The sequence below is a fragment of the Branchiostoma belcheri genome, unplaced genomic scaffold (genome assembly GCF_001625305.1).
Source record: "Branchiostoma belcheri isolate BF01 breed outbred unplaced genomic scaffold, Haploidv18h27 scaffold32, whole genome shotgun sequence".
NCBI lineage: Eukaryota > Metazoa > Chordata > Leptocardii > Amphioxiformes > Branchiostomatidae > Branchiostoma > Branchiostoma belcheri.
In genome coordinates this window covers 1,861,494-1,884,144 of record NW_017803932.1, presented here as the reverse complement: position 1 = coordinate 1,884,144, position 22,651 = coordinate 1,861,494, and the positions used below count along the sequence as shown (strand labels likewise).

The window sequence follows — 22,651 nt, the reverse complement described above, 5'->3', positions numbered from 1 at the left end:
CGACTCCCATGCCGGAGGCCGACGGCTTTCCTGGCGTGCGGACCCACCAGGATCTGTACGAGTTCTCGCTGCGGGAGCCCGACACTTTCTGGGGAACCCTCGCCAAGTCCCGGCTGCAGTGGTTCAGGTCCTTCGACCGCGTGAGTGACTGTGACATGTCGGAAGGGAGGATAAAATGGTTTCTTGGAGGCCAGCTCAACGTCTCAGGTATGGGAGAACAACTACAACAAAAGTTCAGCAGCGTCGGCCAGCATGTAGCGTTATGTTGTAACACTCGAAAGTTTCACTTCAGTAAGTTGATCTGTAAACAACAAAATCGTAGGTAGCCTGCGTGGCGATACAGTTTTAGGAGTTATGATGAACCTCGTGAGACGAAAGCAGGAAAAATGTGCTTGCTGGAAATATACTATAAAGATAATTTTGATAACCCATTCCTTGAAAACTAACGTTACCGTCCGTTTACGCGTTTCAGTGGCGATAATTTATTGCAGGCCTCTCTGTCCAGAACGGCTACCGCCCCCTCCCGCTTGTTTGTTTGGTGTCCACGCCCCCAATGTAGGATTTGGCAGCAAAACTGGAAACATTTGCATCATTATTGGTGTTTCCAGCGTCTACAACCGGTGCAAAAATATCCCATAGTAAGATCCTATCTTTTCAGGCGGTTACCATTTACTAATGATTTAGACAGTCAACTTGACCTTCCTGTCAGTCTCCCCCCTTTTATTCTCACAGGAACCATTAAACATTGTGAAATTGTTTGCAAAGCCCGGAGTGGGAAGGGAGAAAATTTATAATGTTATAAATTTTGTAACAAAGTCTATTTTTTTTGTAGCAGCATTTGGTAAGTTGCTATGGTCCCAGCATTATTCCCAGCAACCTGCATATTAACTTTACTATAAATCTTTCATCATCATCATAAATCTTTAACCAGTATATAACGTTAACTTATAACAATACCGGTACTTTCTTTTTGTTATAATTTACAGTAAATACCTTGGACAGACATGCGCAGAAGACACCAGACAAGGCAGCCCTGATTTGGGAGAGGGATGAACCAGGCAGTGAAGTCAGGGTCACATACAGGTGAGTCTTTATCCACTACCTCAAAGTCTGTTTGGTAACGGTAGCCAGTTTGGAACCAGGCATCACGGATACATATAATGGCAATTTATTATGTTTGCTTTGTTTGCAGCTCTAAAGGTCATTTTTTTGCAAGTTGCCAGACTCTGAAACAGCTGCCATGTTTACTTTGAGGTTGTTAACTGGATTACCAGGCAGTAGAAATCAAGAAAAGGAAGTACATGTATGATTCGCAAAGTTCGATGTTCCTTCCATAGTAATAGTATCACAAGGATTGGTAATTTGTCCAAATCTGTTTGTTCATTTTAAAAAAGTGCTTATCATGGTTGAATGTTGTCAGAAATTGTTTATTTTAGTTTAATTTAGTATTATATTTTGCTTTATTTTACAGCATTTCACTTTACTTACCTCACTGGCTGTTAGCTATGTTACTATGGACTGATCTCGTAGCCTCGCCTATCTCCATTGAAACATTGAAATACAGAGCACTGCAAATTTCTGACAGACTTGCAGCCACACTCTCATTAATTATACGTACTTACCACTTATTGGTATGTGATCATTGGTTGAACTGCTAATTGTGATGGACAGTCAGGATCAATCTGTATTACCAAGGAAACTTACAAGCATCACCCACAATTCTTCCCTTTCCTATTCTGTAGGGAACTCCTAGCTATGACATGTCAGCTGGCCAACACCTTGAAGAGCCATGGAGTGAAGAAGGGAGACAGAGTGTGCATTTACATGCCCAACTCACCCATAGCTGTGGCAGCCATGCAGGCATGCGCACGCATTGGAGCTCCTCATAGGTGAGACACAGTAGTCAATAGTCAGGGGCATGTTTCAGCTTGTTAAAATGGTAATTATTTTGGTTAAAAGAGGTTTTGTTTCAGGTGGCCGAGGTGTGGGTTTGTGCATCTGTTTGACTAGACACAGTAGGTTCACAGCACTTGGGAGGGGGAGATTGGCAGAATGACAGAAAGTCAAAAGGTCAGACACAGGAAATGGGGTGTAATTGTAGGTCATGAAAATACAAAATAAACTAGAAAGGCCAATATTTGCTTTGGAGCAAATACAGCGATGGGTTCACCACATTTTACGACATGGCAGGGAAAGAATGAGAAACACAAGGGAAAACAATGATTTACATTGATATAACTATAATATGAAGTAACATACAACTAAAACAACAGTTGGATAGCTATTCCCTACTTTATTGGTTAGGATTTTTAATTGCATAATGCAAACTGTTGATTTTCAAAATAAATAAAAAAACGTTCATGCCCCGCATTCCAATGCTGGAGCAGAAAAGCTTGAAATACCTACCAAAACACTTGAATAAAGACATACTGTCAGTATGGAAATGCTCTGTGCAGGTGTTAATCAAGTTAAATCCCAACAGCCAATCAGCAAGAAATGCTCTGTGCAGGTGGAAATGCTCTGTGCAGGTGTTAATCAAGTTAAATCCCAACAGCCAATCAGCAAGAAGTATAGAGGAAAGCTGCATGCCTATTGGTTGATGCCCTGCATTCCATTGTGATGACTCATGCCCAGACGTGGTAAACACGGCACACTAACACAGTAATACATTTGCTATAACACAGCCAAAAAACTCAAATAAAACCATTCTAAAAGCCTGTATCACAAAAATTTAAAAAACGCCTAGGGGTATTTGCCCACTGTACCTCCATACCAAATTTCAGGACCTTAGGCCCTAAAATGAAGAAGCTGAATCCATTTAAAAAATGGCAGGAGAAGAAGGAGGAGAAGGAGGAGAAGAAACATCAGAAAAAGCAATATGGGTTCACCACCACTTCGTGGTGTGGTGAACCCATAAAAAACTTTCCAGAAGTCTAAGATCTCCAATTTCTTGTTTTCCAGTGTAGTGTTTGCTGGCTTCAGTGCTGATGCCTTGGCAAGCAGGATCCAAGATGGTAGGATTTCTCATTTTTACTTGCCTCTCAGTGTCTTGATTCAGCTTGAAAAATCAACAACTTATGATCAACCAAGGACTGTCCTTGGATCAACCAAAATCAAGTTTCTAAACTTGCTGTGTAAGGTTTTCTAGTATATCAAACAAGCAACATGATATCTCCACATTTATGCTTCTCAAAATACATAATTGTTTTTGTCCAATATCTAGCTAACTGTGAAACAGTGATCACCACCGACCAGGCGGTGAGGGGAGGCAAAGTGATTGAGTTGAAAAAGACTGTGGACGCTGCCGTGGCTAACTGCCCCATGGTGAAGAGAGTACTGGTAGCACAGAGGACCGGCCAAGAGGTGCCGATGAAACACAACCTGGACTTTCCTCTGGAGGAGGTCTGTTGGCATCACTGTTTAACTTTTAATTGTATTTGGATGATAACTTCTGGGTAAAGAAGTGTTGTTTTGGGTGGCTGAGTTGTGCGTATGTGCGTCTGTTTTTCCAAGTAGTGATGTTTGCGTGGAAGGAGATGATTCCACATTTGCAGTATTCGACTCAGCACAGAACAAATTCAGTTAGTGACAGTTACAGATAAATACCACTCTATGATAAATCAACAACCGTTGGCAATATTGGCCCAGGCTTGTTGAAAGTAATAATTGCATGGTTTGCACCCTTGTTGTAGGAGATGTCCAGCCAGTCTTCAGAGTGTGCCCCAGAGATAATGGACAGTGAGGATCCCCTGTTCATGTTGTACACATCTGGTAGCACAGGGAAACCCAAGGGCATCCTCCACACACAGGCAGGCTACCTGCTGTATGCCACCATGACCTCCAAGGTATATGATACACTCTTACAATATGCCTATCCTGTTTGAAACTTTTCAATGTGACAATGAGTCCACCTAGCAGACATCTGCAGTACTGCAAACTTTAAAGGTCTTGTCGCAGTCTTATTGTTGCAGTGTTTGGCATCAAGCATTGCCCAGATTTTTGATGGAGCTGGCAGCTTTCTTATTAGTCTTAAACCAAAGATTAGAATGTGTAGTACACTGTATTTGTTACATTTTTCTTTTGTCAGTTTGCCTTTGACATCCGTGAAGACGACATCTTCAGCTGTGTGGCAGACATCGGCTGGATTACAGGTCACAGCTATGTCGTCTACGGTCCTCTCAGTAATGGTGCCACCACTGTGCTGTTTGAGAGCATACCCACATATCCCAATCCAGGTATGTGAGACAATGCAGGGTTTTAGCTTTTGCATTTTAGTGTATCTAGCCATCATGCTATTATTTACAACCACTATGCTAAGTTTAGGACCATTTTACGGTATGCTCATTTTCAACAGTGATTTGCTAGTGGTGGGCGACAATTCCTTTAAGTTTGAGTATGGCATGTCATATTTGCTTGTATTTACTTGTGTAATAATTCAGATCAAGTATGAAAAATGTTGAACTGACAAAAAACTCTTACAAGAGAACTGTTCCCTTTATGTAACCTAAGATTGGAAGCTTTTTACCTTACATCAAGAAACCTTGGAAGGTTCATACCCCCCCCTTCTGCATATTCACCCCGATTGGTTGCTATGCTTGGCATGACCATTATGTTGAACTAAAATCTCAGCTAGAGCCTGTACATTATAATATCCCTACCACAGGGCGGTACTGGGAGATGGTGGAGAGACTGAAGATCAACCAGTTCTATCTGGCACCAACCGCCGTCCGCCTGCTGCTCAAGTTTGACGAGTCCTGGGTGAAGAAGTATGACCGATCCACCCTCAGGAAACTGGGCTGTGGTAAGTTTGTTTGTTTGTTTGAACCAAATCAGCCTGCTGGGTGCTTTTCACACAGGTCGTGAGGGGAAGAGGTCAGGGTCACACAAGATACAGATTACAGGATAGACCAAATTTATAATCATTTAGCACACAACTTTTCGGTACTTTGTCACATACTGTGTAGTACTGTGTAGTAAGCATGATCTTTATTTTCACTGTGCTGTTAGTGTAATACAAGTGTTGCAAACTTTGAATTTACATTTATTTATGTTGTTTCCAGTTGGAGAACCGCTGAACGTGGAGGCAGGTGACTGGTACAACAACGTGGTCGGGGAGGGCAGGTGTGACCTGGTGGACACCTGGTGGCAAACAGGTAACTCCAAACTCTCACCTGAAAATATCTGCTCTGTTTTTCTGAACACTCCACAAGAATCCCTCACCAGATGGACCATGCCTTTGATTATGCCAATAAAATTATAATACTTGTCTGATTTTTTGTTTCTTGCTTCTTTTTCCTGGAATTTATTCAGAAACTGGAGGCATCATGATCACCCCGAGACCCTCCCAGCCTGGTGCAGAAATCTTACATGGTCCCATGAGGCCTTTCTTTGGGATTGAACCTGTGCTGTTCAATGACGAGGTAGCGTTAATTTTGACTGGCTACATATGGGTCAGAGAACAGTAAAATACCAGTACTTCTCTTTGTCTAAGCATGTGTTGTAGAAAGTTTGTTAAATGCCACAATGTTCAATTTCATGTTCCTGAAATTTGTATGCAATATATATACATGTGTTGCAATGTGTTTTAAACTAGTTAAGTAGAGGACAACAGGACAATAGTTTGTGTGTTACAGTACTAGTGTAGAGTGTTCAATTCAGCAAAGCTCAGCATATCTGAAATAAGCTATTCCTGTGCAGCTTTTTCTAATCTTATTATAAAGTGATTGACTCTTGCACAGCTCATGCGAATGATTTTAATACTGCTCCTCTGTGATTGCAAATGACCTGCTGCCTGCTGTTGCTTGTTGCTGCCACTGATGATCCACATGCATGTAGCCTGGACCTGAGCAGGTGAAAACCCTCACAAAATCCATTTTGCATGCTAAATTTCAAATATGGTGGAAGACAAAATACATCAAAATTCTATTTCAAACAAGCCTTTTACAAGTACATGTATGAGAAAAGAAGCCACAAAATTCTATCCTAATCTTTCCATGTTTACAGACAAATTTATGTTTGTATGAAAACTTCTCTACTCCTAATATCAAAGAACCCACATATTGTTGGAAAAAGTAGGATATTTTGTCTTCCACTGTTTTGAAATGAGCATTAAGTCTAGCAAATGATATTTTAATGAATAAACTGTTATGCATTGTGTGTCATTTTCATGCTACTTGCAATTAGCCTTTGGGTAAGAATTTGCAATAAACTTATCATTGATTTAATATTAAATTTTATTCATTCATTATAAACCAGTAAAAGTGCAGCAGCATTTATTGTACAACTCAACTTTGTTGTGGGATTTTTCATGAGGCTACAGGACTAGTGGTGTATACAACAAATTTTCTCAAGAAAAAAAGAAATTAAAGAATAGTCAAAACAATTTTAATTCAATTTACTTAAAAGTATTTCAAGCTCTATAATTGTTACATTAAGAATGACTGACTCTTGCAATTTTTCTTTAACTGAAGGGAAAGGAGCTGCCAGGTACAGAGGTATCAGGTGCGCTGTGTGTGAGGAAACCCTGGCCAGGCATCGCTCGGACTATATTCGGAGACCACGAGAGATACCTGGACACATATTTCAGACCCTATCCAGGTAATAACAATTGTGTGGGTATGCTTTCAGATTCATGCAACCAACACTTTCAGCACTGCTCTTCATTTTCCACTTTACGGGTGATGCCATTATTTGACACATCCCCTAACTCGAGAAGGACTTTTTGCTGCTCGTTATTTAGTACACCATGTCTGTAATACAGTATTGGAAATGCATATTCCCTTATGTACAATGGTGATTATGTCTTGAGGACAGGAATAAGTGTTTTATTGTGATCTTCCCATCACAGGGACGTACTTCTCAGGGGACGGAGCTCACAGGGATCACAAAGGTTACTATCACATCACTGGTCGTATGGATGATGTCATCAACATCAGTGGACACAGGATTGGCACAGCAGAGATCGAGGATGCCATGGTAAGGCCATTATTTTTATTAAACTTAATATCCTTGAGAACCTGATACAAGTGGTCGTCTTGGGCACAATGCTTAATACTTGACAGTCGTGGTCAATGAGGAAAATTTTGGGACCGGAAAAACGGTTGTCTTAGGCCGATGGTCGTTTTATGGAAGTGGTCGCTGGACCAAGTTTAGCTGTAGTTTTTTTATAGAGTTAATATTAATTTCTATTACTCCCATATGACATTGTGTCTTATTTCTTCAGGATGAGCATCGTGATGTTGCTGAAACAGCTGTCATTGGAACTCCACATGATGTGAAAGGAGAAGGTACTGTACATGGGGTTTCTTTTAGTTTGTTCTGTTAAGGCCTGCTGGTCACATACATTGTACGATCGCAAACTGAATGAAACTTTGAAATAGCCATGCATGTATCCAGCAAAATTCTTGTTTTGGAATAGGCTGTCTTGTCAGCGGTTGGTGCTGTGACAAAAATTGTGTGACATTCTGTTAATCTCTTTTTGCAAACAGGCTGTTTTGATCCCAGCTTCAGACTAGTGTATAGCTGGACAACATTGTGCCAAGGCTATTATAATTATGTAACATTTCCCTTGAGCAGTTGTGCTTAAAAAGTCATTTTCTGCCCCATATCCCAGTACCATATGCATTTGTGATCTTGAAAGAAGGAGTGCGGCGTGATGAAGAAGACATTGCTAAGGAGCTGAAAGATCTGGTCAGGAAATCCATCGCGGCATACGCAGTTCCTGATACTATTTTGGTAAGAACACTACAACACTAAGGCTGAAATTCCTATACGCCTTCTTCAAATGAAATATAAAAATCTTCAGTTGTACACTGAAATTCATAGAAATTGGAATAATAAAAGTGGAAACTCTTGTTATTTCAGATCACACCTGGCTTACCAAAGACCAGATCTGGGAAGATCATGAGGCGAATCCTGCGCAAGATTTCTACCGACAAAGAAGAGGAGTTGGGAGATGTGTCCACCCTGGCTGAGCCCAGTGTTGTGGATGCTATTGTCCAAAGTCACAAGGCCTACAAGCAAAGGACAACAAGCTAACTTTTACCCCTAACCCAATAGGCTACTCACACTGGATTTTATGAATGAAATGCTGCCACAGGCAAATGACTTTTAACCTGCTTTCTGCTTCAAAGGATTCCTGAATATGACACCAATTTTATCCTTGAATTTTCTTCCCGTTTGATCAGATCCACCATATAAGCAGAGGTACATTTCATCTGACAGGGTATATTTTAGGAGAAGTACTTGCTCTGTTCACACTTCTGCAACATCAATGTGGTTCAGAGCTTAGCCGATTCAACATAGCTTCACTATCTTGAAAAGTTGCCTAAATCTTTGGACTTCTGGGACAGGGGTTTGGAAGTGAACGTCTGGAGCGAAATCGAACAAAATAGTTAAATTTTGGAATCTGATGTCAGTGTAGAATGATATATTTCAGAGGATATAGTCATACTTCAAACTTCAAAAACTAAAAAAAAAACAATGTAGTATTTAAAAAATCTTAGCAATATTAGTTGTAAAGCTCATGGAATAGTTTACAAGCAGAAATGTTTTCAAATGAAATGAAATGAAAATTGCAATCAGCCTTTGTGATGATTGCTCTATTCCAGCAGCAATTGAATCACAAATTTTTGCCTCTTGATCTAAGTATAACTTTGTGCCTATATGTCTTAGTTTGGATTTCTCGTTTGGTTTCAATTGGACATTGCATTCCTGATTTGCATTCATGCAACTAATTCTCACTGTTGAAGTGACCAGTATTTTTTTTATGTTCACTGTTTTGTACTCATAATCTATGATCATGCAATTGTTATCATTTAGCCGAAGTGTGTATGCAGCAGGTTTGATCATACTGTTGTTAATAATGTGATACTAACAACAAATTTATGACAGATTTAACAATCATGACGATTTGTGGTGCCTTCAGTCACATCTGATCTTACAATTGAACATAATTTTTTCATTTTATTTTTTTAAGAAACCAAGTATGATTCATGTACAGTCAAACTTCAGAACACTTGAATCAGGGAACTGTATATTGATACATAATTGTTTTGTAGTTTTTAATGTAATGCAGCAGCCACTGGGCACAGGCTTTATCAAGAGGCCAGTATATACTAACGACGTGTTACGCAAAATGTATACTGTATTTTGATCTCATATAATTGTGTAAGTGATGTAGTGGCTATATAGTTGGAAGAACAAAAATGTAAGAACTAAATGATAAATGACTGTCCGTGTATGATAATGTTTTATATTTTAGGAAGCCAGAAAGAACATCATTTTAGAAACTTTAAGCCATATATAGAACACCAACTATGGCAATGACCCAAATTAACTTAAGATAACAAATTGTTTTCTTGGTTTTCCATTTACCAGTTTTACAAGTAACAGTTACCATTTACATTTTGAATTAAGCCCAAAATAAATAAAATTCATTATTTCCAGAACTATTGTAGAGAGGAACTCTTTGCCACTAACTGCAGTAGGGGTATCCTCACTAGATAGCAGCTAGATGTACAAAGGTTAGGAGTAACAGATCGCTCTATACAATATAACCAGCTGTTGCTGTGCCAAGTGCCTGCAAAGCTGGTTTGTTATGCCAGAGAGTGGTTATAACAGCAGCAGATACAGTATTATAGATTACATGTACTTCTGGAAATACCGTTTACATGTAATTTTTCAGGCTAGATAGAACCAGTTTCAACAAAGGATTCTGAAATTGGTTTGTCCTTCACATGTTTTTCAAGATACAATTTGAACTGTGTAACTTTCTATATTTTTATTCTTAGAATTTATTGTAAGTTGGATGGTGTAAGAATTCATGTAAATAAAAGATTATACATGACTTACACGTGTGTGATTGATGAGGTTTTACTGACATTTATTTCTCCCTTTGATACAGAAATTTTACTATTACCTTCACCAGAACTTTTGTGGTTTTGGTCCCATAGTTCACATAGATATAATATAAAGTAAGTGAATGATAATAAAGCTTTATCTGTGGATAACATGGTAAGTGGTGATTTCTTACTGAAACAACAATGACCACTACAATGAACTGATCTTCCTGAGTAAGTCTAACATAGTGTACAAAAAGTCAAGAATGAGGAAATTCCAATTTTATTTCTTGCTGAAGCTTTTCTTTTTGGTATCCCTACATTTAGATCATCAAACTTTTGGTGCCCCGAATGCATCTGGCATTCTTTCGATGGAATATCTGTAGAAAAAAGATGAAGAAAATGGTGAGTGGCTGATGTCAAAAATAACTGCTCATCATTTTCACTGTGTCTACAACTAAGTTGTACATTGACCCGTAGATAAGTTAAAATGGTAGAAGTGAGTAGAATGTACTAGTATACGAAAGAGCATTAATACATCTACGTGTACAATGTATTTGTAAGTCGTGCAATAAGCCCCCCAACTGACCTGTGTTGTCTGATGTACATGATGGGAACACCGGGGATTCTCCGCAGTCTCCTCTTCAGGTCCTTGTCATTTGTTGCCACTATGTAGCATTTGTGCTAGACATAAAGAAAGACCAATAAAAAGAATGATCCCAGGATTTTGGAAAAACCTTTGAGTTGATGCACTAAAATTATGGCTCCCTCTGATTGTTGTGCACACTATGAGATATTCAGTAAATGGAAAAGATGAAAGCCATAACACAGAATCTTACAGATTCACAGGTACACAAGAAAGAGATGGGTATTTACAATTGAGTTTTTGAATTCTGTGGACATACCTGTGTTACCCTAGCCACCAGGCAGTCATCTGCGTATGTTCCTTTGTGCATGCAGGGAAGCCTCTCAAACCTGGGATCTTTCACAAGCCTACACGTAATAAAAGACATGTCATTACAGAGCTTGAATATCATTTTTGGGAATAGGTGCACTGGTGCACCTCACCTAAAACTTAAGGTTCACAGAAAAAAAATTGGATACACAGCATACAAATGTATATTAAGCAGGTTGTCAGCTCAAACACACCCCAAACAATAGACATCTCTGTACCCAGTAATAATAAACACTATGGGTTACCTCAGTGCTACTCTGTACTTGGGTCCCAGCTTCTCCAACTCACCCATCACACAGTCAGTGATACATGGCACACCTGTTTGCAAACAAACAATGGTTATGCAAAACAAACAACAAACATATACATGGTAGGTAAATTTGACTGTCACCTTGGTACTTCACCACAAAGGCATGAATCATTGTTTTTGGCTTGTCTGTTTGTGTTTCTGCAGTGCAATTTCTGTAGATTCTGCCAGAGGGTGCTTTGCTTCAAAACCTGCTATCTTTGATATAGTCTTCAGCAGCATTACAGTAAACAAACACATCTATAACAGTTACTAGTGACTACATTCAGGCTTGAAGCAAGAAAGAAAAACAAAGTACTGTAAGTGTCTTTAGGTTTGTATCAATTTCCCTTCACAATATGGGACGAATAAAAATTTGTTTGCGATATCTTTTACTTTGTGCCTCAGCACTGTGTTCAATACCATGATAATACCTGAATAATAATATTATTGTTGCTGATGATACCGAAAATGTTGTTGAACAGTTTAAACATACATTTAGCATAGAGACAGTCCATCATGGACTGTACGATATCCAGCTTGTTCTTGATAGAGAAGTTGACGAAGTTGGTGTCCACCAGAACGTAGTAGGGAGGCCCCAGCTGGGTGTTATACTGGAAGAACAGTGCTGAGGAAACCTTGGGCCTGGACAATGGGGGAGAATCACAAAAGTTAGGAATCAATAAATGCGCTGCTTTAATGTACTACATGTAGTATGTACGAGGGCCTGCCTTTGGGGGGGGGGGTAGAGATTACAAATTAAGCAAAATTTTTGCCGCCGATTACGTCGAATTATGTTTAAGTCTCAGACCTGATTACGATTTTATGCTCTGCAGCTAGTGTACTATTACGAATTATGTTGATTTTTTGGGCAGGGCTGCCTATGGATTACGAAGATTATAAAAGGCCTGATTACGCTTTACGAAAAAGGGCATGCAGGCCCCCATGTACTAGTAACGTTAGTAGTAGGCGGATAGAAAATCAGACGCTGGACTGGTGAGTCGAGATTTGAATTGAAAGTCTTACACTTGTCTCTCCACAATCTTGCTCTCGTCTTTGGGTTTCTTCTTTGATTTTCTGCGTTCTTTTTTGTTTCTGCAGGATGCAAGTCAAAGTTAGAATTATGTCACGGTTAGCATTAAACAGTAATTATAAACGAACTGATTGAAAGTAGAGATTCTGACAGTTAGGTATAAGAAAGTACATACACTTTTGATCTACATCACAATGATAGCACACAAAAAATAATGTACAAACCATGAAGTTTAATACAAAGATTTAATTTATTTGTGCCAAGTTACTTATTTCGCACCTACATGTATTCTCATAAATGGATTCCGAGCCCTGAGAAGGGATTCTCAATCTAGTTACTATGATAAACAACAAATCAAGTATTTCATCAGACTTTAAGTTATTTATGATATTATTTAGAAAATCGCAATATTTTTTCTCGGACCCCACGCGGCCGACTCACATTCTACTGTCCCTCGGGTTGATCCTCCTCTTCATCTCAGCAAACTTCGGCGCTGGCCTGGATCTAGACTTCCCCTGTGGAACAAACATGTTACCAAGACATTAGAGATACAAAATAACTCGAAATTGTGTATTATACAGTTTAATTTAGGTTAAAATTATATGTGCTTCATTTACCATGATCACGTTTGGCAGAGTCCACACATGTACCGCCTACGTCATCTTGGGTGAAACCATTCAGATATGTGTTGCTTCTAAGTTTTTAAATGATTTATAAGAAAATATTGTTACTTTTCTAGATAATTCTAAATGACAGTAAGCAGCGTTACATATTTTAGCTTACACAAATTACTGTGATGATATTTTATAACATATTGTGTTCAAATAGTTTCTGAGATTTCAATAGTGGACTAATCTATTGACCTTTAGCCCCTAGGAGCACAACTACACAAACCGGAAGTGAGCAGAGACTGGTGCAGACAGTTCATGGGTGGAACTTCAACTTGTAAGAAAGTACGTTCATTGATGAGAAAAAATACTGCGGAAAAGGTATGATTTTCTTCATTTCAGACAGTTTCTCTACGGAATTACAAAGGTCCGTACCGGTCCCGCAATAATTGAGCGGTCATGCACCTTTCCAAACAACATTTTCTCAGATATTTTCTGGTTCAAAATTTGTATTTGATTTTGAATACTGAAGATATACTGAACATATGTTCTTAACGTTCACGCAAATACCCCAGTTTTGGATAGTCGCTGTGGTTATCAAAGATACAGCCAGTACACCATCAGTGTTATTTTCTGATGGTATGAATTATTAATTTGAGATAATGAGATAGATTCCATATGCATCATCACTAATTGTTGTCATTATCACCATTTTTGAGGGGGGCTCATCACATCACTGGAAGACTGTCCCTTGCTCTGAGATCCTTTGGCCATTCCTGTAAAACTGTGATGTTGACCTTTTGCGTTTTCCCTATGTTTAGAAGATCATCCGGGGGCCCTGCATGCCCTTTTTCGAAAGGCATAATCAGGCCATTAAAGTCTTCGGAATTTGTAGGCAGCTGCCCAAAATTATTGTCATTCATTACATTAGCAGTAAGGAGTAATTGTTCATAATCAGCTGCTGCTCTGAGAATTTAACGTAATTTTGCGTAATTCGTAATCACTACCTCCCCCATGCAGGCCCTCTAAGATGTGGACATAGCTTGGAGACAGAAGAACTCCCGTGAGACACACCCAGAGTTGCAGACATGGGAACACTTCAGAAGTTCCTGGTGGTTTTTGGGATCTGCTGTGGAGTCTGGAGCATCGTTAGGGAGAACCAGACGGCTCATGAGCAGAGAAGAGAATTGGTGGACTGGCTCAAGCAGCGGCAGCTGGACAAGTACAGCCAGGTCCTCCTGGAGATGGGTAAGGAGGGGCGGTGGAAACAATGCTGATGTTAAAAAGATGTATCTTTCAGTGTGTCCTGGCTGTCGGGCAATCTGACTCACGGTCGGGCTGATACGACGGGTGATACGGCATACCCTGTGTTGTATTCTATATGTATGAGTCATGTGTGTGTTCTTTTGAATGTGACATTTTTTCCTCCATACTCTACTGCTACATTTGCACCTTGGTAAATTTAAGGCCATAGGTGGATAATCAAATTTAAATCTATTCGTGCGTTTTTTCCAGAAATCACTTCCCCCGTGCAGTTTGCAGAAATGGACTACCTGCCGCAGCATGCCGTCTTCAGGAAGCTGAAAAGCCACGTGCAGCTGCAGCTGTCACAGGCGTCGCAGCAGCTGAAGGAATACCTCATTTTACGGGAGTGGCTACAAGAGAAAGGACTAGACCACCACCTACAGCGGTCAGTATAGTATTGCTCGTACTGTAGGATATATGAAATCTGATTGAATAACGGACCTTCTCATTGTTAATGGAGATTCACAAAGCATATCAACATAATAGACTGACAGTGCAGTGTATAGGTATGGAGGTAGAAATAGATGTAAGAATGATATTATCACATGGCAGTCTAATTTCAACCCTTGCTGCTATCCTCCCTCATATCCACATCAACAAATCTCCAAACAGAATTCTTCCAATGGCTGACTGCGATACTATCTTGGCTGGCAGTTACAACTTTATCACCTGATCCAGAAGATCTGCTGGGAGATTATAACCTTAATTATCACATGGTGTTTCCATCTGCAGATTGTATACTGAAGGAGTTGGAAGCTTAGATCAGGCATCAGCACATGTGGTGGACAGACACGCCCAGCGGAGTGGTACTGGCGATGGTGCCGAAGTGTTGGATGACTTTACCAAGCTCCAGAACGTCCTCAAGTCCCTGTCCCAGCAGCAGCTGGAGGGGCAGAAGAGACGTCTGTGGGAGAGAGTGTCTGCCAGGCACGCACGCACCACGTGGAACGTCGGTAGGGGTGGTAGGCTGTATACTGTAAATTCATTTATTTTTGGGGGGAATTGATTTTGTCAAGAACTATATTATATCCTTTTATCACTAACATGTTCATTGATGGCCCAATCTGCAGGTGGAATGGTAGTATTTGCCACCAGCGTGGCCCTGGTGTACACCTGGGTTTCCAGTAACTATGAGTACCTTACGGAGCACCCCCCTCCCGCACGTGGGCGTGCCCGGCTCTATGAGTACATCACAGGTAGCTTCCTGGACCCTGCCAGGTGCTATGTGAAGTGGGGATGGAAAGAACCACAGGCCGTCGGAGAGACTCTACAGTTTACCATCCAGGTACAGTTTTTGACACGTCTTTGGAGGGAGTTTTTGACTTGATGTCTGTGTGTGTTTCTGTAGGTTTGTGTGTATATATGTGTGTCTGTTTGTGTATGTGTGTGCCTGTCTGTGTGTCTATGTGTGCGTTTGTCTGTCTGTGAACATGTGTGTGCCTTTTGATTCCTAATACACTGTACTTGTACACCATGCAATGTTACGATACAATGTACATCCTCACAAAATGTGCTCTTTTAATGTTATTCTGTGATTGTAACTTTTGTAACTAGGTTTGACTGTACATACACATGTATGAACAAAGAAACATTTGACCTGCTCTATCCCTGTTTAGTTCTACCAGAGGAATGGCATGGCGTACCCCATCTCCGACCACGAGAACGTTCTGGTGGAGATTCTGCAGGGTTCTGCCCAGGTCTCGGCCTACGTGGAGGTGGGAAGTACAGAGAGCCTGAAGGCACACACTGCCCGGGTCACGTTCACCGTCCGTAGGGCTGGCACCTACAGAATAGCAGTCATGCTGGGGGCAGGGATCCACATATCCGGCAGCCCATTTAGGAAGGACTTTGTGCCTGGTAAGATACACAAAAAAAGAGTTTTGTTTAATCATATCTGCCATTTGACATCACCATTAACAGAAACATCCCTGCTCTTCCAAAATCAACTGCTAGGGAGCCTAAACCCATAAAAGCCAAATTCAAAACCATAGCATGTCCAGGAAAACAGGTACATGGACACCCCCAAAGGTACATACATACATCTATATATATGCTTAAATTTTCTCTTTGATTACCGGTATGCAAAGTTGGTCCTATTTTGCCTTATTTTGCATTTCATTGTGTACACATGTGTTTGTGTCCAGGCCCAGTGGTGGCAGAGAAGACAGGGTTTGTACACCACAGCTCCACGGTGGTCCTGACAGAGGGAGAGTTCTTCCCGCTTGTCGTCCAGCCACGTGACCAGTACGAGAACATCTGCTACCAGACCATTGAGCTCAACCATGGCAGTGGCTACAATCTCCAAATCACCCCAGTAAGGATGCAGCATGGATATCTGACAAGACATAATTTTATTCAATCCCTTCATTGCAGCACCAGTATATGTTATTTTAAGGCTGAAGAGTTCTAAGTCAGTCCAGAGAAACATGTCACTATGAATTGGTGACCTGGAATGGAAAAGAATGTGACCAAGAGGCCCATCATCAAAGTTGTCCTTTTTAGGCATTACCGGGCCCCCAGGATTTTTTAAACTGGCAGTTAAGATCAACCCCTGCTGACCCCTCCAGGGGAACACAAAGGAAAATTTCAATCATGCTCACCCAGGCCACACCTGATACAGACACGGGTGCAGTTGTTAACAATGATAAAACAGCAACACATGTATTATATGTGTGTTAATCTGTGCTTCCAGGTTGGCAACAGAGACTCAGCTACTGACCCCATCAAACAAAAGCTGTCAGTCATATCAGACGATCAGACCAAACAAATTGTGATGTACCTCAAACTGGACACTCTGGGCTCGTACAAAGCTGTGGGCACCTACAAGGGCAGCAGGTTAAAGAATGGCGAATTCAACATACTGGTTTTGTCAAGTAGGTGTTTAAATGTATATCTGTTGTGCCACAGCATACTTAACAAGAAATTAGAGATTTCAGACTTTTGGGAAGTATTTTGGGTTTTTGTAAATGCATTGAAACTGTGGAGGGGATTGTATGATGTACAATGTAATTTAATCAGATTTTTTCCAAAATTTCCCCATATACTACCCACTTACTCCCACCTGGTAGATGCTGGGTCACCTTCAGGTGTTTTTTTAGTTACCATCAGAGCTTACATGTGTCTTTTTTTTTACTTTTCAGAGACTGATTCATCCACAGTACAAAAGAATGTTGCTAAGAAGAGTTTAAATGTTTGGTATGAGGCATACCTACTGCTGGCGGGGGAGGGAAAAAAAGCAAAGAAGGTGTACTGTTATATTTCACCAAAGGTAGGTGCATCTGTTTTCTTTATTTTGATATTTATAGTGGTGTCAACTAGTCGTGTGGCTAGCTTAGCACGAGATTAATAGACCGTGGGTTTGATTTTAACATATTGTCGTTCAGGCCTTACCTATGTTTTGTTTCCTTCCAGCAATTAACAGTTCGAGAATTCATTCTAAGGATCATTCCCAGAAGGCTGTACACTTTCAGAGTGTGCCCCTCCACCAAGGTAAGACTTTATCTAGTGTGTACTTTGGATGTACCTGGTAGAATACACCATTTAACACAAAAAATCAGAGATATCAAACCTCCAGAAAGTTACTACATGTGTTTAGAGTTTTTTTGTGAATTACTGCAGTTGTATTTGTGTATTGACTGGTACCACACACATTTTTAATACAAATGTAAGTGTAAAAGAAATAATGGCAATGGTTTCTGAACAGTTTTTCAGTATTTCGAGCCCTAAGTTCATATGTCACATCAACTGATGACGTGACTCCCTCCATGTGTTGCAGTTCACATTCAGTGGCCTACAGAACAGCCATGAGTTCCCTTCCTTCACCGTGGATGACGGCTGCCAGCCACCTGTACACTTAGCCTGTAAGGACAGGAACGTGCTCGCAGCTACATTCTCACAGTTCCTCCTCAAAAATATCGGTAAGGGCAACGCCACATTTGTGGTTGGTCACCGTACAATTTTTTTGTTGTCATATAGCATTTTAAAGTGGGCTGTGACAGAACCAACTGCCAGAAATGCTAAATTGATAACCATTTCTATAACACAACAGCTGAATTCTGAAGAACACATGTACAACTATCCCAAAAATACTCTCAGTTTGCAATCCTACGACAATTGTACGAAAATGTCTAATGCCTGAATGAAAGGACAAGATTTGAATAAAAGAACAAGGGATACAAAAACTTTCAACTGCAATTACTAAAATGTACCTGAATGTTGCATCTTTTTCCTCAAACAACCAGGCAAGAATTTTTTGTATAGCTGATTTTTATAATATGTACAATTTTTATGTCTTAAGTTTGTATATTTGAGGCTGCAATATATGTTTCTTCTCCTTTCTTGCCACTAGGCGGTTCAGAGACTTTCAGTGACAAGCAGGAGTTTTTCTACCGTGAAGTTCGCAAGTCTCACTGTAAAAAGGCCACCTGGTCTTCCAACGTCATGGTCAAGGTCAACAGGCGGGACCTGCTGGATAGTGTAAGCTAATAAAGCTTTTCAGGAAGACCTAACAAGAATTCTGGCTCAGGTTGCAATAATTCTTTGGAGAATTCATTTTGGCAGAATTCTGCAGAATTGGGTGTCATCAATGGACTTAACATATTAATCAATCTCATTTTTACCTAATGCACGTCTGTGGTATTAAGCCATTTTGGATTAAACTTGCTGAAATGTGGGATGTAATTCCCAACTTAAATTGGAGGATGTTAATATGCATTATGTTTATCTCTCCTAGTCCATGAAGGCAACAAAGCACTTCTCATCCTCAGACTGGGGGAAGACATTTGTTGTGTCCTTTGATGGGGAGGAAGGTTCGTTACAGTCATGAATTTATTAAAACAATATACCGGTACCAGTAAGGATACATTTGACAAAACACATGTACAATCATGTATTTGCGTATAAAGTATGGTTAACAGTCTGTCAAATTGTTAAAAATTCTTCAGAATCTCACAAAAAATGGCTGTTTTTCTTGGTACCAGGACATTTCAACTCCAAGACATTTTGCATGAAAAGCAGCTTTCCTTTTGTATTCTTTCGATTATGGTGTCTTATTCTCGTATGCATATATGGGCTGGTTGACTTTGTTGCAGGACACAATGGTAAACTTTCATCCTTTTCATTCATTCATGTTTTCATTCATTTGGTAATGCTGTTGCTCAGGTCTGGACTGGGGAGGTTTGAGCAGGGAGTGGTTCCAGCTGGTAACGGAGGCCCTGTTCCACCCCAGCACACGTCTCTTCAGGAGGTTCAAGGATGATAATCAGGGACTGGTGAGGAACTTTCACAGCTAGCGGCATTGTCACATTCACCATTGAATTTTCATGTCATAGAATTTTCAAGCAGGCTGTGACAGAATCAATCAGCGATGTCAGTATCTTTGACAGCCTTTTCCGTGACAAAACATTGAACTTTTGTGTGAGATGAGCACAACTTTCCAAAGAATGCCCTCAGCCTGCAATTACATAGACAAGCCAAAAACTACATTCATCTTTCAATCCCTTGCAATCACTTATCCAATCCAACTACTACTGGTATCATTCTGGCAGCAAAAGCTGTTACTCTGACTGTTTAATTATTCTCAGCTATCTTCTGCTCTAGCTATCCCACTTCTGCCACCATGTAATGATTTCCCCATTTGTTATTGGGTTTATTATTTTATTATCAGTTCTCTGATGGTATTTCAAATGATGACTTGGTATGGGCTACGAGGACAGTTGGATACTTCATTAACTCTCACTCTTGAGCCTAGTGGCTTCACAAAGGATCTCTAAGTTCCTTTTCCTATACTGTGTATGTTTGTTAATTTATGTTAATTCTGCTAATCAACAGCACATGTTACAGGCCACACTTCTCGTTTTTCCCCCCAGGTGCATCCCAACCCTGACCGTCCCGCTGCTGTCACCAAGCCCAAGTACTATGAGTTTGCCGGGAAGGTTGTGGGGAAGTGCCTGTTTGAGTCGGCCAAGGGAGGAACCACCAGGCAGCTGGTGAAGGCCAGGTTTTCCAGGTCCTTCCTGGCACAGCTCATCGGACTCAGGGTCACCTACAAGGTGAGACTTTCTCTCATGGTTTGGTGGGAAAAGGGTTGACCACGTTTTCCGCCTTTATCAAAATATTTGTGAAAAAAAGTGCATAGGATTTGAATGTCTATTCTGTAAAGAATTGCATTTTAACATTTGCATGCAATTTTGAAATTTTGCATGGGATTTAAAAGTATTCAAAAGAAATATTTGTAAAAAAATCTTCATGGGATATAAACATTTCTGCACAATACTGTGGAAATGAGGGTACATTTACATGTATATCACAGAGTATGTTGCTGTAATTGCTCCCCCCAGCACTTTGCAGCAGATGACCCTGAGTTCTACAAGACCAAAGTGCAGTATATAGAGACTAACGATGTAGAGGACATGGAGCTGAACTTTACTGAAGAGGTTTATGATGTCATGGGGAAACTAGTCAAGGTCAGAAGGAACGTTAAATTTCATTTGTAGTAGATAAATACCATGACTCTTAAATGATATCTTAAGGTCATGCTCATACAAGTTTTTTGTTTCCCATATGTATTTAACTACTGCATCTAATACCACACAATGTCATGTACAAAGGCAAACACACAGACAGACACACCCAAACATAATACACTGGTGCACCATACCTGGACTAATTTTCTGCCATTCCCAGACTGCAGAGCTTGTCCCTGGTGGAGCCCACATGCCCGTCACAAATGACAACAAGCTGCGGTACCTGGACAGTCTGGCACAGTACCGGCTCGCAGCTACAGTACAGGAGGAGCTGGAATACTTCCTAAAAGGTTGGATATAGTAACTGTACATCACTCTCAGATTTACCATCCAGTATGGTCTTTTTCCGAATGGAATTTTACAAAAAATCAAAAACAAAAATGTACACACAAAAAACTAGAAATGGATGGAAAGTTTGATATTTTCACAAAATCATAACATTCATTTAACAGCATCAAATTTGCCCAGTTTGCAAATTTGCCCTGTGTGCAAGCTGTTCAGGAAGCTAGGTTGACCATGTGTAATCTCCAAGCAGATTCTGTGGGGCAAGGGGAGCATATGTTGGCCACATGTATGCATTGGCTGGGATAATGAAGCTCCAGTGTATCCATGTGGGGTGGCCAATAGGTACAGGAGGCCAATATAGCAGGCTACCTTTTCCCCACAAAATCTGCTTGCACATTAGCCCAGGTGCAAGTTAGTTTCTCAGAAATAGAAGACACCCAGCCAAAGTAAAGTGATCCCATTGCAGATGAAACAAGGGACAGAGCTTGACTGACACGCAAAGCAGGGCAGATTTAATTGTACCTCTCCCTTATTGTGCTACTTGCATGACTGTACTGTGTGATATTTTGTGCTGATGTAGGCAACATAATGTTCTATGACTGCTATTTTCTCTACCCAGGTCTGAATGAGCTCATCCCAGACAACCTCCTCAGCATTTTTGATGAAAATGAACTTGAGGTAATTTTCTCTTATTTGAACCAGGGATATATGAAAAAAAATCAGTCTGTGCTGGTTCTGCTACTTTGGTGATTTTTGATAATGAAAACCAAAAAAAGGATTGATGTGACCTGGCCTTGTGGTCCCCTGCAGCTGCTGATATGTGGGACTGGAGACTACAGCATAGCAGACTTCAAACAGCACTGTGAGATCCAGGGAGGAGCATGGGGCTTTGAGAAGGTTAGTGCTGGTGAAGAGTTTTATATCAATAGATTGACCAATGCTGGGATTAACAACGGATTTGTAGTGATAGTTGGTATTGAACCAATGTTTTTTGCGTTTGGCTAATAATCTTTTTTTTTTAATTTAAAGGTTTGGTTGGTAACCCTAATTGAATGTTTTTTGGTAACCCTAATTTATGTTTTTCTAGTAACCCTAATTTAGGGTTTTTGTAACCCAAATTTAGGGTTTTATTTACCCTAATTTAGGGCTTTTGGTAACTCTGATTTAGGGTTTTTGAATAAATTATCAGAATTTTTCTAAACTGGACACATGGTATACTAAAAGCCCCCGAGGCATCGCCAAACATGAGGTCTGTGAACTTGAAGGTCACAAAAACCCAAAATACCTTCTGGAGGTCTGAAATGTATGATTTCTTGTTAATATGAAATGTTTCAGGTACTGGACTGGTTTTGGACTATAGTGGCAAGCTTTACGCAGGAGGAGATGGCCAGGTTACTCCAGTTCACCACAGGCAGCTCCCAGCTGCCACCAGGAGGGTTTGCTGAGCTCAACCCTCGCTTCCAGATCTGTTCTGTCCCCCTCAGGGGCATGCTGCCCACTGCACATACCTGGTGAGGGATGCTTTTGTTTGTCTGCTTTTTGTTTCTTTGTTTTAAATCGCACAATTTTTTTTCAAAAGATACTACCAAAATATTGATTTTTTTATCCTTCCGATCCCACAAAAGGAACTTAATTAATGATATTACGGACCAACATGGACAGTACATTGTAGTGACATTAAACTTAAACAAGAAATTTGATAAGAGTTTTCCCTTTTTTATGTGTCAATGCTAGACAGTACTGATCAGTGTTTTTTAATTGGTGAACTGTTTTTTTTCCACCCCAGTTTTAACCAGTTGTGCCTGCCAGACTACGA

The 22,651-nt window shown here is 40.3% G+C and overlaps 3 protein-coding genes across 7 annotated transcripts in view; 2 read left to right on the top strand and 1 right to left on the bottom strand.

The window, feature by feature from the left end:
• Nucleotides 1–9,533, top strand: part of LOC109474828 (acetyl-coenzyme A synthetase 2-like, mitochondrial) — a 12,951-nt gene extending 3,418 nt beyond the window's left edge. Inside the window, exons 2-17 of one of the 5 annotated variants that reach the window (XM_019775241.1) lie at nt 18–207; nt 987–1,083; nt 1,743–1,889; nt 2,962–3,014; nt 3,224–3,402; nt 3,693–3,845; nt 4,088–4,235; nt 4,664–4,801; nt 5,061–5,153; nt 5,311–5,420; nt 5,836–5,850; nt 6,471–6,597; nt 6,848–6,975; nt 7,223–7,286; nt 7,613–7,734; nt 7,864–9,533. In XM_019775241.1, coding sequence (XP_019630800.1) covers nt 18–207; nt 987–1,083; nt 1,743–1,889; nt 2,962–3,014; nt 3,224–3,402; nt 3,693–3,845; nt 4,088–4,235; nt 4,664–4,801; nt 5,061–5,153; nt 5,311–5,420; nt 5,836–5,850; nt 6,471–6,597; nt 6,848–6,975; nt 7,223–7,286; nt 7,613–7,734; nt 7,864–8,037 — 1,938 coding nt within the window. In that variant the 3' untranslated portion in view covers nt 8,038–9,533. The remainder of the gene's footprint in view (nt 1–17; nt 208–986; nt 1,084–1,742; nt 1,890–2,961; nt 3,015–3,223; nt 3,403–3,692; nt 3,846–4,087; nt 4,236–4,663; nt 4,802–5,060; nt 5,154–5,310; nt 5,421–5,835; nt 5,851–6,470; nt 6,598–6,847; nt 6,976–7,222; nt 7,287–7,612; nt 7,735–7,863) is intronic. The other 4 variants (XM_019775242.1, XM_019775244.1, XM_019775243.1 and 1 more) reach the window with 4 other exon arrangements.
• Nucleotides 9,534–9,862: 329 nt separating this feature from the next.
• On the bottom strand, nt 9,863–12,841 carry LOC109474873 (rRNA-processing protein FCF1 homolog). The gene is made up of 8 exons (XM_019775335.1): nt 12,731–12,841; nt 12,555–12,628; nt 12,107–12,175; nt 11,577–11,725; nt 11,040–11,112; nt 10,745–10,832; nt 10,429–10,523; nt 9,863–10,219 (listed from the first exon to the last, which is right to left on the bottom strand). The coding sequence occupies exons 1-8, from the start codon at nt 12,731–12,733 to the stop codon at nt 10,171–10,173; spliced, it is 600 nt and encodes a 199-aa protein (XP_019630894.1). The 5' UTR covers nt 12,734–12,841; the 3' UTR covers nt 9,863–10,170.
• A 152-nt stretch (nt 12,842–12,993) lies between these two features.
• Nucleotides 12,994–22,651, top strand: part of LOC109474881 (apoptosis-resistant E3 ubiquitin protein ligase 1-like) — a 14,841-nt gene continuing 5,183 nt past the window's right edge. The window contains exons 1-20 of the mRNA XM_019775346.1: nt 12,994–13,102; nt 13,742–13,969; nt 14,237–14,411; nt 14,759–14,979; nt 15,097–15,311; nt 15,643–15,883; nt 16,171–16,340; nt 16,719–16,899; nt 17,167–17,294; nt 17,438–17,515; nt 17,802–17,943; nt 18,375–18,502; nt 18,759–18,834; nt 19,187–19,296; nt 19,894–20,076; nt 20,365–20,490; nt 20,711–20,840; nt 21,455–21,513; nt 21,646–21,732; nt 22,171–22,346. Of these exons, the coding sequence (XP_019630905.1) occupies nt 13,810–13,969; nt 14,237–14,411; nt 14,759–14,979; nt 15,097–15,311; nt 15,643–15,883; nt 16,171–16,340; nt 16,719–16,899; nt 17,167–17,294; nt 17,438–17,515; nt 17,802–17,943; nt 18,375–18,502; nt 18,759–18,834; nt 19,187–19,296; nt 19,894–20,076; nt 20,365–20,490; nt 20,711–20,840; nt 21,455–21,513; nt 21,646–21,732; nt 22,171–22,346 (2,786 nt within the window). The 5' untranslated portion in view covers nt 12,994–13,102; nt 13,742–13,809. The remainder of the gene's footprint in view (nt 13,103–13,741; nt 13,970–14,236; nt 14,412–14,758; nt 14,980–15,096; nt 15,312–15,642; nt 15,884–16,170; nt 16,341–16,718; nt 16,900–17,166; nt 17,295–17,437; nt 17,516–17,801; nt 17,944–18,374; nt 18,503–18,758; nt 18,835–19,186; nt 19,297–19,893; nt 20,077–20,364; nt 20,491–20,710; nt 20,841–21,454; nt 21,514–21,645; nt 21,733–22,170; nt 22,347–22,651) is intronic.

Coding starts and splice junctions, on each gene's coding strand:
- LOC109474873 (XM_019775335.1), bottom strand. Junction 10,833..11,039: donor AAGTACAGAGTAGCACTGAG/GTAACCCATAGT, acceptor TATTACGTGTAG/GCTTGTGAAAGATCCCAGGT. Junction 10,220..10,428: donor ATGTACATCAGACAACACAG/GTCAGTTGGGGG, acceptor TTTTTTCTACAG/ATATTCCATCGAAAGAATGC.